At 36.0% G+C, this 14,001-nt stretch overlaps 3 protein-coding genes and 1 pseudogene across 3 annotated transcripts; 2 read left to right on the forward strand and 2 right to left on the reverse strand.

The window, feature by feature from the left end:
• Positions 1-933: 933 nt before the first annotated feature.
• LOC105967078 (late embryogenesis abundant protein 18) lies at positions 934-1,587 on the reverse strand. Its single transcript, XM_012991639.2, has 2 exons — positions 1,441-1,587; positions 934-1,353 (listed from the first exon to the last, which is right to left on the reverse strand). The coding sequence occupies exons 1-2, from the start codon at positions 1,525-1,527 to the stop codon at positions 1,090-1,092; spliced, it is 351 nt and encodes a 116-aa protein (XP_012847093.2). The 5' UTR covers positions 1,528-1,587; the 3' UTR covers positions 934-1,089.
• A 494-nt stretch (positions 1,588-2,081) lies between these two features.
• Positions 2,082-7,429, reverse strand: LOC105967173 (Tetratricopeptide repeat (TPR)-like superfamily protein). Its single transcript, XM_012991759.2, has 4 exons — positions 4,497-7,429; positions 4,325-4,404; positions 3,591-3,714; positions 2,082-2,693 (listed from the first exon to the last, which is right to left on the reverse strand). The coding sequence occupies exon 1, from the start codon at positions 7,057-7,059 to the stop codon at positions 4,516-4,518; it is 2,544 nt and encodes an 847-aa protein (XP_012847213.2). The 5' UTR covers positions 7,060-7,429; the 3' UTR covers positions 2,082-2,693; positions 3,591-3,714; positions 4,325-4,404; positions 4,497-4,515.
• LOC148770798 (coniferyl alcohol acyltransferase-like) lies at positions 2,383-3,776 on the forward strand (annotated as a pseudogene).
• Positions 7,430-9,427: 1,998 nt separating the features above from the next.
• On the forward strand, positions 9,428-13,966 carry LOC105967106 (protein NUCLEAR FUSION DEFECTIVE 4). Its single transcript, XM_012991681.2, has 3 exons — positions 9,428-9,954; positions 12,107-13,020; positions 13,257-13,966. Exons 1-3 carry the CDS (start codon positions 9,646-9,648, stop codon positions 13,732-13,734), a joined length of 1,701 nt encoding a protein of 566 aa, XP_012847135.2. The 5' UTR covers positions 9,428-9,645; the 3' UTR covers positions 13,735-13,966.
• Positions 13,967-14,001: the final 35 nt, after the last annotated feature.

Raw genomic sequence — 14,001 nt, forward strand, 5'->3', positions numbered from 1 at the left:
GAACTTTTGTAGCAATTGAAGATTACACATATGTAGCTTTTGCAATTCACTCCATTTTATATCAACGAAGTTGTCACTGTAGTTTTTAAGAAGTTACCAAATTGACGGGTTTTTGCTAAAAAAAGGTTTCGTAGTAAATATCATCTAGAATGTAACTAATTTTTTTATGGAATGCTCTAAAAATTCAGCGGCAATCACATGTTTAAATCAATCACCACCATCAGTTAATGAGATGGATTGGTATAAATAATATAGTAGAATTGTAAAGAAACAAACTTATAAACAAAATGCTCCAAATTACATTAGAACAAAGAAGAAAAATTAATTTTGAATCACCTAGAATGATATGCAGAAATATCAATCTTATCACGCTCATTCTAAATTTGATACAAATCTGCTTATTGTCTATGTAGGATTCAGTTGTATGAACTTTTCTATGCTTATTGTCTATGTAGGATTCAGTTGTATGAACTTTTCTATAGAAAAGTTCGTATATACTCTCTACATAACAAAGAAATATAATAAACTTCCATTCGATATTCTTCAACCACGTGTTCATCTCGTCGAAACTCCATTCCGACCGTAGATTGGTCTCACTTTGCACCATTTATACTAATCGGAGAATATCACAACAATTGTCTGCTAGAGACGGTTCGACTCCGACCGGAGATTGGTCTCACTTTGCGCCATTTATACTAATCAGAGAATATCACGGCGATTGCGATTGTGGGTTAGACACGGTCGTGGAATGCACAAGATGAAGACGCATTCCGATTTTAATTTGCGATCCACGATGTTGTAGTTTAATAATAATAATAATAATAATAATAATAATTCCTAGAGAAAAAGTAGATTACATTAGATCTTACGGTTCGATCCTTGCAATTTACATAATTCACAAATATGTTAAAACTTATGTTAAGACTTTCAATAAATTCTTGTCAATACTTTCTCCTATTGAAATAATATTAAAAAATTTTATTATTTTGATTATACTCCAATTACAAGAGGAAAAGATAATCTGAACTGATTTACATAAAACCTCAACTATCAAATACAAAACACGCAAACCACAAGCAATCTAGTATTTCACTTGGGTGTTGTCCAGTGAGTAGGGCCACCGCCGAGGGGATAAGCAGGAGTCGCCACACCCGTCGGCGGGAAAGCGGCACCGACCGGTTCGTGGTGGCCGTGAAGGCCGCCGCCGCCGACGTGGTGTTTTCCGAGCAGCTTCTCCTCGGCGTGTTGGGCTTTGGATTCGTGCATCTTCATCTTCGCTTCAGCTTCTTTAGCTTTCCTTATCTCATGAGCTATCTCTCTCTCCTCCTTGGTTCTCGCCACAGCTTTCTCCGCCTACAAATTTAATTCAATTTAATTTCCCAAAAAAATCAATATATTTTGCTAATTAATAGTTTTGATTATTGAGATTGTAATTTTTACCTTTTCTTCAGCTTGGGCCTTGAAGATTTCGGCGTGCTCCTTGGCCACGGCGGCGGCGTCCGCCGCTCTCTGCTTTGCCGAATGCATATTCCGATTCTTTAATTTGGTTTTTCTTTTATTTGCTTAATAATTATTAGTTGCTTTGATTCTTTAGGATAGATAATATGTTGAAGATTTTGATTCCAAGAATATGATTATAAGGGAGCGGGTGAGAGGGCGGTGGCATGGCGGTGGGAGTCGGAGGAGGCGCCACGTGTCACGTCCATGCATACGTGTACATCGAACGGATGAGATCGGAGTTCGGCCGTTAAAAAAATTACGATTTTTCTTTTTTAAAGTGAATAAGTTGAACCTTTGTAAATTAATAGATTAAGGACCATAAAAATTCTATTAATTAATTATCGAACTAAATTTAGTACTTTTATATAAATCGGGATCGGAAAAAATATTATTTAGCGAGGTAATTAAATTATTGAGTATTAATTTATCGAAATTTCGCTGTAGTTTCAATTATTATGTTCCAACAAAATCGAAAAAGAAATGGAAATTGCAATTTCAGAAATCTTAACGAAAAACTTGTTTCAAAATCGGAAAATTTCAGATCTGAATACGGCGGAATTCGGAAGATAAAATTGCGAACATTTCAATAATAAACTTTTGTCTATCACCATGAATAACATCATCAATCAATACAAGCTCTGACATGTCATGTAAGAAGGTAAAATCAGACAAATTCATTATTTATGAACACAGATTCGTTACCTTTAAAACATAAAAATAAATAAATAAATAAATAATTCTTCTAATATGAGAGCATCTTATGCTATTTCCATTCTATTATGGGGATATTCGATTCAAAAATCCCACTTGCACTATGGGGGGAAAAATATTAGTTCAAGAAAAAGACTTATGTACCGAATTCGAGTTTCTTGAAATTTGAACTCCCTCGCACAATGCCTCGGACATTTCTACCCTTTCGTGGGTAAATTTTCCGAAAATGCAAAATCTCGAAAACCCGAGATTTTGCAATCTCAATCACTCCCTTCAAGAAATAAGCTTGTCTCAATTTGACCAACAACTTCCTGTACAAATCCAGATCACAAAATTACATACAACTGGCTTGTGCAAGTTTCTCGTAACTTGGTCCGAAATAGCTATGGGAAAACCGATATTGTGTTCTCCGGAACTTCTAGAACCTTCCGGGCCCGTTCTTGTCCTATTGATCCATCATCTTTGGATGAATCTTTCATCTCCTACACAATGGAGTACATACGAAACATGCCCACAATAAGCAAATTGATCAAGCGGCTTCATTACATAGAAGAATCAAGCATTTGATAGATTGCAAGAACTCGCAAGAGCTAACAACGATAATAAAAGAACCAAAATCGAGGCTTTTCCGGCTTATCTTTGGAAAGTTATGGCAAATGCAATCAATGAAAATCATGTTTAATGCAAGATGGGGTAGTTAGTTGATGGAAGAACAAGATTAGGGGTTGAAATCCGACGGATTGGATCGGAATTAGCATTTTCGAAAAAAATCCGATTTTTTTCGGAAGTGAAAAAACAATTCTGATTTTGTTCCAAAAGAAATCGGAAATTGGAGCTTCAGAAATTGGAATGAAAAAACTTGTTCCAAAATCGGAAATTTTTGGATCAGAATCGACGGAATTCGGAAAATTCCAATTTTTAGTAACCTGAAATGTAAAATACACACTATTTCGATATTATAAATGTAATTTTCGGAAAAATATGGGAATTTCGGAATTATTTTCTGAAATTGAAATCGGATAGGAAATTGGAATCCCATATGCATTCCAATTCCAATCCAAAAAATAATCAGAAAGATCGAAATAGGAATTTTTTGGAATTCGGAATAAAAGAAAATATTGCTCCAAAATTGGAAAAATTTAAGTTCGAAATCGGTGGAAATCGGAAATTCCATTCCAATTTCCACCCCTAAACAAGATTATTCAAAAATCAAGATTCTATGTCTAATTACATAGGTAATGTGTTATCTCTTGTTTTTGGGGAGTTTTGAAGGGATTTAAAACAAGGGTCAATAGCAGATATGATTAATCGAGAAATTTATACGGTAGGTTATGAAGAACATGTTAGGAATCTGATTGATTGGGTAGAGTGCCACAGACCTGGATTAAAGCTATCGAAGAATGTTCTTGGTCTTGGTGGGCCCGCCCTTGTGGTATCTTCCGGTAGAATATTCCTGGTGGCTGAACACGTCAAGAATATACTGTCCTCAGAAGACTATTTTATCTGCAGAAATTGCAATGAGTAGAAAATATCAGAACAAAATCATATTCAGAGATTCAATCTCATCCATCTAAATGAATAGTTAAACCGATTAGCTGATTTATTTGAGTTAAGGGGCATGCCCCCAAATAGCAAAAACTCGAATCGGAGTCGTGAAATTCTTTATAGTGCATAAGGTTATAAAGCAGAACTCTCCAACTCAGTCTACTTATCATATTTTATAAACAACAAATAAGTAAAACCTCTAAAAGTAAATGGAATTTCCCGTCGCAGAATACAGTTGATATCCTACAAATTTTATACCCGTAAAAATAGAAATGTCATTTACTCAAATAATCACCTAATCTTTAATCCCATCCTTGAAAGTCTCGATAAGTAATCCCGATTACAAAACCTTGTGTTTCAACACAAAATCGCCAATTAAATCTCAACTACCCTTTGCTTCTTCCAGGCATGGTTACGACCACTAACTAAATCTTCTATTCTAACTATCGAATATTTAGTAGAATATTGCCTATATAGTGACGAAACATTTATTCAAATCCAAATACATTCGTAAAATAAGTATTAGTCGTTGGCAAATTCAAGAATCAATCTGCAGATGATTACTTACAATTGGATGATCAAGAACTTCAGCAAAAGCTGCATATGTTCTCCCCCAACAAAGCTGACAGACGTAACAAATGCCAAATCCTAACAAACAATTAAGAAAACACTTAACTCAAATTGCAAACACGGCATTACCAGCGATATCTATTATTTTCTCAAAATAAATTGTTGCTCACCACACAAGAGTTAGTCGTTTTACGTCTTCGATTGCTGGGACATCCAGTGAACCAATGAAGTATGCGCAACATCATCTAACTGTATTCCATTATCCGACATTTGATCCAACAGATTAAACGCGTCTCCCACTTCCCCTTCCTTACAAAACCCGTGCGTCAATACATTATAAGTCACCGAATCAGGACTAATTCCCTTGTTTATCATTTCCTCAAGAATCTCATACGCCTCTTTCGTGTTCCCCATCTTGCAGTACCCATGGATTATAACCGTAAATGTTATCTTGTTCGCCTTAACATTAAACAAAGACATTTCCTGTAATAAATTCCTCGCTTCATCCATGTGGCCTAATTTGCAGTAGCCACCTATCAGAGCAGTGTAACACACAACATCAGGCATTAAACCCTCTTTTCTCATTTCATCAAACAAAACTTTCGAGTCGTTTAATCGGCCCGCATTACTCAATCCATGTATAAGGGAAGAATAAGTGGCAAGAGTAGGTTTGACGCCTCTGTTTTTCATGTCATCAAAAAGTTTAAGAGCCTCCACCTCATTTCCAATACTAAAGTACGCTCGAATGAGTATGTTATACACAACAGAATTAGGCGAAATATTTTTTCCGAGCAAAATATTAAAGAAATTCCTAGCTTCTTCGACTTTCTCTGAAGTGCAAAACCCACCTATCATAACCCCATACGAGCGAATATCAAGAACAAGACCGTTACTTTGGCACTCGTGCCAAAGAAACAGAGCTTCGTCCATTTTACCCTTCTCGCACAAGCCGTTTATCAGCAGGTTGTAAGTCACGATATCCGGTGAAATACCTTTGTCGGACATTTCTTCCTTGAGCTTAAATCCAACCTCGATTTTGCCCTCTTTGCAACATCCGTATATGAGTGCATTGTAAGTAAAAGTATCCAATCGAACACCCCTTTCCAGCATTCCCTCGAGAAGCAATCTCGCCTCGTGCATTTTACCCACTTCACAAAGTCCGAAAACAAGAGCATTTGAGGTGACTATATTAACAGCAAATCCTTTACCATGTAGCATATTATGTAGCTTAAGGGCTTGTAAATGATTATTGCTTCGACAAAGCCCACTTATCAGAGTCGTGAGCAACCCATTGTTAGGCCTTAAGTTCTTACCGAGCATTAAGACAATGAATCTCAACGCTGAATCGAATCTTGAATTTTTGCATAGACCGTGAATAACGGAATTCATAGAACCTAAATTTATACTAAAACTTCCTTTCACCATCTCATTCAAGAACTTCTCGGCTAAATCAATTCGATCGTCCTTGCACAGTCCGTTAATAAGAGTATTATAAGTAACTGAATTCGGAACAACACCTTTTAATAACATTCCATCTTTTAGCTTCAAAGCAGCTGCCACATTCATCATCCTGCAGTACCCGTCGATCAATGTATTATAAACAACAACATTCGGTATAAAACCCTTCTTCAACATCTCCTTCAAAACACAATCAGCTTTGTCGTATCTATCTAGCTTCATCAAACCATTAATCAGCAAGCTATATGTTACAAGAGTCGGTTTCACCCCATTATCCAACATTCTCTCCTTAAGGCGAAAAGCCTCTTCGAAACTTCCTTTCTTGCAAAGTCCATTCATAAGGTTATTATAAGTAACAACATTTGGAGCAACACCCGAATTCCCCATTACCTTAAACAACATCGCAGCTTCATCAACCTTGCCCCCTTTGCACAACGCGTTTATCGCTGTACTGTATAAGTAAACATCCGGCAAAGATTCCCTCGAGACAATAAGAAAAATCTCGTAGCTTTTCTCGTGTTCGTCCGCCTTCACAAGCGTGCTCATTAAAAAGTTGCAAGTCTTGAAAGACGGAACTAACCTTCGACCAGCTAAGAGCCTAAACACATCCATTGCAGCATCCAATCCGAGACTTTTAAACTCGGTGGCGTAAACATGAACCAACATATCAAACCCTCTATTCCCACTCCTAAATTTCTCCGAGCCAGAAAATGTGTCTGCCAAAACAATGGCGATCTCATTGTGCAGATTTACGACATTGTCCCTCAAACTCACGGGCAACTTCCGATCAATTAATCTAATCAAGAGCAACCGAGCTGCAGAATCGAGATTCTTCGAAACTAACAAGTGGAATAAAATGCAATAGGATCTAAGCGTGAAACTGAATGAGCAATAATCGCCGGCGAAGTAGAATAACTTCAATGCGGTTGAAGGCTCGATATTATTATGGATTTCCCAAAATATGGAATCAAATTGACGGGGAGAAATTTGGGAAATCAACTCTTTGCACTGATTTGAATTGAAATTTGAGCCGGACAGAACGGAAGCTAAGCTTTTCCTGTAACGGAGAGTCTGATCCAATGCTGCCGATGAATCAGGTGGCGCCGCCTCGAGATTCGGTTGCGGTGAGGGTTTTTTGGGGGTTTTAGGTTTGAGTATTGGGTGAGGTGAGACGGTCAACGGGCGTCTGATCGGAAGGAAGAATATCGCGGCGGTGGCGGCGGCGGAGGAGGAGGATTTGTGAGCTGCTGCTGCTGCCAATCTTCTCATGTCCATATAATTTTTTTTTGTAGACGTGGTTTGCAAGATATTCGAATGTGTGTGTGTGTGGAATGGGGGTGCTAGAGAGAGAAAGGAGGGGGTTTGGATGGGAAAAGAAACGGTGACGGCGACGCCATGAAATTCGGTACAGGTTTTTGGTTAGAGGAATAGAAGCGGCCACGAAGAGAGAGAGAGAGAGAGAGGAATATGGTTGTCGGGTTGTCGGGTTGTCGGGTTAACGGGTCTGGGTTTTGAGGTCCGAGAACCAAAACCGAAGACCCTTTTCAGATGAAGAATCAGGGTTTTAGCACATTGGCAGGGGAGGGGTAAACTATTGAGGACGAAGATTTGGGCCGGATATCTGCTTTATCGACGATGGGCCCATAATTTTTTTGATATATATATATATATAGTAAATTACGACCACACCCTTGATGTAAGGTCAAATTATGAAAAACCCCTCATGTTTGGGTAATTACATTCAACCCCTCAACTATGAATCTTCTTACACGTCAACCCTTATTGTGTCAAATCTTCTAGATTATGCGAAATATTCTCCAATTTGTACTTGTTTTACCCTATTCGAGCTCTACGTTTTGAAACAAGATGATCTATAAGATATGTATCTTGGCTTGTAAATATCAAATTGTAGTACATATGTATATATAAAAGATGTTTACGAGCTTATAAACATCTTCAAATTGTTTGGTAATTATTTATTTTTAAATATCTTATATATTCAAAACATAAGTTATTTTTTTTTAAATTACATGTATCCCACATTTTTATTTAAGGCTCTGTTTGATAGAACGAAGTATTAAATGTTGAATATTGATAAATTATTAAGAGCCATGTCTAATTACTGAATGTTGAACGCATAAGTTCGTGTGGTAAAGTCTATTATAATTGAATGGGGTATTTTTACAATATTAACCCTAAAAGTCGTTGAACAAGAAAAATCACTTACTAATTGAATTATCAGTAAATATTTTTAAATTGCAGTGCTTGTAACTGTTCGATTATCTTAATTTGATAAAAATAAATATACCTAAGATAAATACAATCCAAAACTTTTAACATACAAAAAGGAAATATTAATTTTTTTAACAAAATCCTAACTTTTGACATAAATTTATAATAAAGAGAAGAAGAACATAATGAATTTCTTTTTGCAAAATAACACTGTTTTGTTTTCTTGAAAGATATAAAAATATCGTCTCAGAATAAGTTTAGTTAAACGGACTCTTAGTTTTAATTTTTTATCTCAATAAATTAAAAATAATAATAACTAACCTTCTCTTTGACATTTTCTTCAAATTGTGATTTGACATCTTACAAATTCTAAATAAATAAAAAATTATTGACTTCTTATAAAGTGCATAACCTCCAATTTGTTGCAATTGCAGCTGAGAATCATGTATATGGAAACGTATATAGTCTAAATACATTTTTCTTTTTTGTTAAATATATAATTTCCAAATGTAGTAGGAGTATTTTTAAACAATTATTGGTATAAACAATATTTTCTCATCCAACTTTTGGCTGCATTTAAAGTTCATATGTACATATGTTTATTATGAGCTAAGTCCATCTATTTATTTATTTTTAACTAGATTTTATCAAATTTGCATAACAAATCAATTCATTCAACTTGTTGCATTCGATTGATTTTTAATTAGTTGATTTCAATTGATTTAAATTAACTGACATCTGAGATGGCGAAGATGAGCCAATCAATGTTTGAGAATGCAATTTTTATTTTTTAACTAACAAATTTGTGAAACGGAAAAAAAATATTTTGTCCGTTTTTCAAATTATAATAGATTTGAGGGACATTTCTCGATTGGCTCCATCGTTGTTTTACGATGCCAAATAGTTAAACATTCAATTCATATGTAGTACGGATACAGAAACGGCGATACGGGTAAACAGGAAAACGAATGTGGGAAAACGTCATGTCCTAAAAACGGGGATACGAGAACTTGAAGAAATGTGTAAATATTAAATGCACATAGATACAGTATATATTTTATAAATTTGTTATATAAACAAATATAAGATTGTATTTATATTATATATAAATTCTCTTTATATTTTTTCATACAAATATGTTTAAAATAAATATAAGTATCAACTATCAATTTACAATTGATCCATAAATCATGTAAATAATTATAAAAATAACAAAAAATATTTGAAAATTCGTTATTCAAATTCATTTTTAACTCCAAATAAAAGAATTGTGGTTGCAAGCAAAAAAAATGTTGATTAATAATTTTTAGGGGTGCAAAGTGCCGTAATACTAGTTTCAAGGGTGCAAAATAGAAATAAGCTCTTTGTTACAACCACGTTATTTATGCCCAACCGAAAATCCAATATTTTTGTAATCCAAATAAAAAGAATTGTGTTTGCACCCAAAAGAAAAGAATAAAACATTAATTAAAAAGGGGAAAAACAGAATTGAACGTATATAAAAGCGTCCACGTAAGTAAAATTCGTATTCACCAACCAAAAATCGCAAAAATCAAACACCTAATAAAAAAAAAAGCCACCGTACAACCGAATCTCCGCCGTGCATCACAGCGTTTTCCGGCATTCCATATGGCGGGGCAATCGCGAAAGTGGATGATTCTGGTGGCGACGATTTGGATTCAGGCGTTCACGGGGACGAATTTCGATTTCTCGGCGTACTCGTCGGAGATGAAGGCGGTCCTCGGCGTGTCTCAGGTGCAGCTCAATTACCTCGCCACCGCGTCGGATCTCGGCAAGGCGGTGGGGTGGTCGTCGGGGCTGGCGCTTATGTGGCTGCCGCTGTGGGCGGTGATGTTCACGGCGGCGGGTATGGGGTTAATTGGGTACGGCGCCCAATGGCTCGTGATCAGAAACGTGATTTCTCTGCCGTATTTTGGGGTTAGTTTTTTCTCTCTCTTACGTCACTTTTCCGGTGGTTTCGGTTTGTTGCATGAGTCATGACCAATGCCTTTGTTGTATTTTTCTCCTAATTTTATATTTTTCCATTAAATTCGGGATGTGGTTTAATTGATTTTGTTCATATATTACGTGTGCATTTGGACTTCGTTTCGCCTAATCTCCTAATTAGTTTTTGCTTCACACGGCAAATTACGGTCACCCGTCACCCTCTGAGATAAAGTCAAATTACGAAAATACCCATCGGGTTTGTATAATTACGTTAACTTTTTAACTATGTATTGTCTTGCATATCCATTTTTACGTGACAAATTTACCTACTCAATGAGAAATTTTTTTTCGTAAGACAGGACATAATTGATAGGTAATTGCAATAGGAGTTTTTTTCGTAATTTAATCTTATCTCAAGAATGTATTGGTAATTTGTCCTTAATGTAATTTATGTTTATATAAAAAAAGTACATTATGTTATTTTGGATAAATTATGAAAACCTCCTTAACTTAGGCTAAATAACAAAAAATACCCTCACCCATCGTAATTACCAAAAAAACCCTGAGTTTTGTTTCCGTTTTTTTCTTCGAGGAAATAGACTTTACACAATTTCATATATTTTCTTTTATTTCTCACCTATTTAACAGAGTCTATAATAGACTGTACACATTTTCTGCAAAAAACACTCGATCAACAGTTAATCATAGAGAGATTTTGGTTATTACGAAAAGATGGGGTGTTTTTTGTTATTTAGCTTAAGTTCAAGGAGGGTTTTGTAATTTACCCTAGTATTCTATTAGTTAAGAGTGGAGAAGATTATGGGCCTATAAGTGGGCCTTACTACAACATGTGACAGCGACAAAATCGAGCCCACTTTTGGTTTTATTATAACCTAACCGTCAAATATCACTACCATCTTTTTCCAACTGTCGAATACCGAATGCAATTTTATTTGATTTCTTGGTGGAGAAATTTTCAATAAAACCTATTTATACACAATCATGACATATACATACATGCATATATGTGTAAAAATATGTATGACTCTATACACCACGTTGAATCTGGATTAATTTTTTTTTAAATCTTCTTGTCATATTTAAAAGTGTATTAATTTTGAAAAAAAAAATTAGAAAATAAATATATATGCAAATACATGTACCTCAAATAATCTAACCAACCAGTTAGCTAAAGTCTCATTGGAGGTTGGCTCATCAGTTCACACATATTTTTGCTGGAATAAAATTTATTAATATATAATATATGGCCTCCAATTAACATTGCATTTGCTTGTCAATTATTTTGTTGTCACCATTGAGTGTGACAATTTTGACTTTGTAACATAAAAAGGTGAGTATTTAGGGTAAATTACGATCAACTCATGAGATAAAGTCAAATTACGTTAAAAAAAAAAACTCTCAGCAGGGGCATAACCATGCATATGGCTGGGTTGCCCCCCACCAAAGAATTTTTTTTAAGCAGTTTTTTTTGTTTGTTATTTATGTATTAGTTATTGCACTTTCACCCTCCAAATTTTTAATTTTGTACAATTTAGTCCATAAAAACAAAAAACAAAATTCTTCTCTTAAATTAGCCCGATATTTCAGCCCCCTCCTGGGTCCGCCCCTGCACTCAACTATGAGTCTTCTTACACGTCCATCATTGCCGTGTCAAATTTAATGAAATCTTCTAAATTATGTGGAATATTCTCTAGTTTGTACCCGTTTTATCCCATTCGAACTCTAAATTTTGAAACACAATTATCATAAGATGTGTCTCTTGGTTTGTAAACATCAGATTGTGACTGCATCGGAAACTGCATTTGTGCCCAAAACAACTACAAACTAGAGAACATTGCACGAAATCTAGAATATTATGTTGAATTTGACACCATAAGGATTGAAGTGTAAGAAAATTCATAGTTGAGGGGTGATTGTAATTACCCAAATAAAAGGGGTTTTTATAATTTGAACTTAACTCAGGGTGTCCGTAATTTACCCCATATATATATTTATAATAATAAAAAAAGAATTATTGAGTTGCTTGACAGTGAATCAAAATGCTAGCTTTTCTCTATTGAACAATTCATTTCTGATTTAGTTATGATCACTTCATTATATACCAAACCTTTTTCTCATGCAGGTATTCTTACTATGCTTATTATCCGGATGCAGCATCTGTTGGTTTAACACAGTCTGCTTTGTCCTCTGCATAAAAAACTTCCCATCAAACAGACCACTCGCTCTTGCCCTCACAGTGAGTTTTAACGGCCTAAGCGCAGCCCTATACAACCTTGCTGTGAACTCCCTAAACCCTTCATCGCCGGCCCTCTATCTCCTCCTCAACGCACTAATCCCTTTCTTCACGTCATTAGCCGCCCTAATCCCAATCCTCCGCCAACCCCCGCTCGATCCGCTAGCCATCGACATCACCAAGCGCGATCAATTCTCGTTCCTTAAGCTAAACACGTTAGCCATAATCACGGGCCTGTATCTTTTATTCCTCCACCCTTCGGATTCTTTAAAGGCTGGATATTTATTCTCCGGTGCCATTTTTCTTTTGATTCTACCTTTGGGCATACCTGGTGTTGTGTACGCTCGGAATTGGTTTAAGCAAAACATTTATTCGAGCTTCACTCTTCATGGGTCGGGATTTATTCTCGTTGATGCTGATGATTTGGAACTGCATAAAGAGCTTTTGAGTCGTCATAATAGCCTAGCAAATGGAGTAACCCTAAATTACTCTGATAATATTAAGTCTGAAGACGATAATATAGGTGGTGACGGTTTTTTGTGTGAGGCTTTGATTGAGAAAGACCAGCTGGCGATGCTCGGGCAAGAGCATAGTGCGCGAATGCTCGTTCGGAGATTGGATTTTTGGCTGTACTATGTTGCGTACTTTTGTGGGGGTACTATCGGTCTTGTGTATAGTAATAATCTCGGCCAGATTGCGCAGTCGCTTGGGCATAGTATGATGACTTCGAAGCTTATCACAATCTATTCGTCATTCTCCTTTTTCGGCCGCCTGCTTTCTGCTGCTCCGGATTTCGTTCGAACGTAAGCATACGCATTCTAGTTCGTTTATTGCTTATATATATGCTTGTTTGATTAAACTCATTTGGTTGGGTTGATATTCAATGATTGATTAAATAATTGGATCTTATTTTGTGTTTAGTTAGCCTTTCATTTTTTTTACATAGCATTTTCCTTGATCCAAACAGAGCCTAACTATATTATCTCAGCAAATGTACGACAAATCAAACGAGGCCTAAATATATGAATAAATTTTGCAGGAAGGTCTACTTTGCAAGAACCGGATGGCTAGCCATAGCTCTTCTCCCGACACCAATCGCCTTCTTTCTACTCGGCGCATTAGGGGGCGACCCCTTTGCATTAGAAGCAGGCACAGCCCTAATTGGGCTAAGCTCCGGTTTCATATTCGCAGCTGCAGTTTCGATAACTTCCGAGCTTTTCGGACCAGAAAGTGTAGGTGTCAACCACAACATTCTAATCACAAATATTCCCATCGGATCGCTCGTTTATGGATTTTTAGCTGCAACGGTTTACGACTGGAGTGCAGTTTCCGGTCTAGGGCTAATGGCTGATTCCGTTGTGTGCATGGGGATTAAGTGCTATTTCTATACGTTTGTTTGGTGGGGGTGTATCTCTCTTTTGGGGTTGATTTCGAGTGTGGTTTTGTATTTGAGAACGAGGTTTGCTTACGAGAGATTCGAACAGACTCGAAGATCGTCCTCCATTGGATCGTATTAGCGGAACTGCGATCGGATTACATTATTACTCCGTGTTCGGCAATGTGTACATAATATTCAATTATAGTAGTTCCATATTGAATATAGAATATACAGTATATATATATATCAATGAGAAAAATATCTTATTCTGCACTAGTTTTTTTTTTTTTTTTATTCTTATTTAGTAGTTTTGATGATGATTATACATCTTGCACAACCGAATTTTAGTATTTTCGTATTTTTTGCAATTATTTCTATTGATCTTCCCTAATGTACTCGTATCGTT

Source organism: Erythranthe guttata, chromosome 5, assembly GCF_056151865.1.
Source record: "Erythranthe guttata isolate IM_541 chromosome 5, IM_541, whole genome shotgun sequence".
Lineage (NCBI taxonomy): Eukaryota > Viridiplantae > Streptophyta > Magnoliopsida > Lamiales > Phrymaceae > Erythranthe > Erythranthe guttata.

Excerpts from the sequence above, each read along its gene's own strand:
- LOC105967078 (XM_012991639.2), bottom strand. The coding sequence starts at position 1,527 with ATGCATTCGGCAAAGCAGAGAGCGGCGGACGCCGCCGCCGTGGCCAAG. Across the intron at positions 1,354-1,440 it reads AGGCCCAAGCTGAAGAAAAG|GCGGAGAAAGCTGTGGCGAG; the intron begins GTAAAAATTACA and ends TTAAATTTGTAG.
- LOC105967173 (XM_012991759.2), bottom strand. The coding sequence starts at position 7,059 with ATGGACATGAGAAGATTGGCAGCAGCAGCAGCTCACAAATCCTCCTCC.
- LOC105967106 (XM_012991681.2), top strand. The coding sequence starts at position 9,646 with ATGGCGGGGCAATCGCGAAAGTGGATGATTCTGGTGGCGACGATTTGG. Across the intron at positions 9,955-12,106 it reads TTTCTCTGCCGTATTTTGGG|GTATTCTTACTATGCTTATT; the intron begins GTTAGTTTTTTC and ends TTTCTCATGCAG. Across the intron at positions 13,021-13,256 it reads GCTCCGGATTTCGTTCGAAC|GAAGGTCTACTTTGCAAGAA; the intron begins GTAAGCATACGC and ends TAAATTTTGCAG.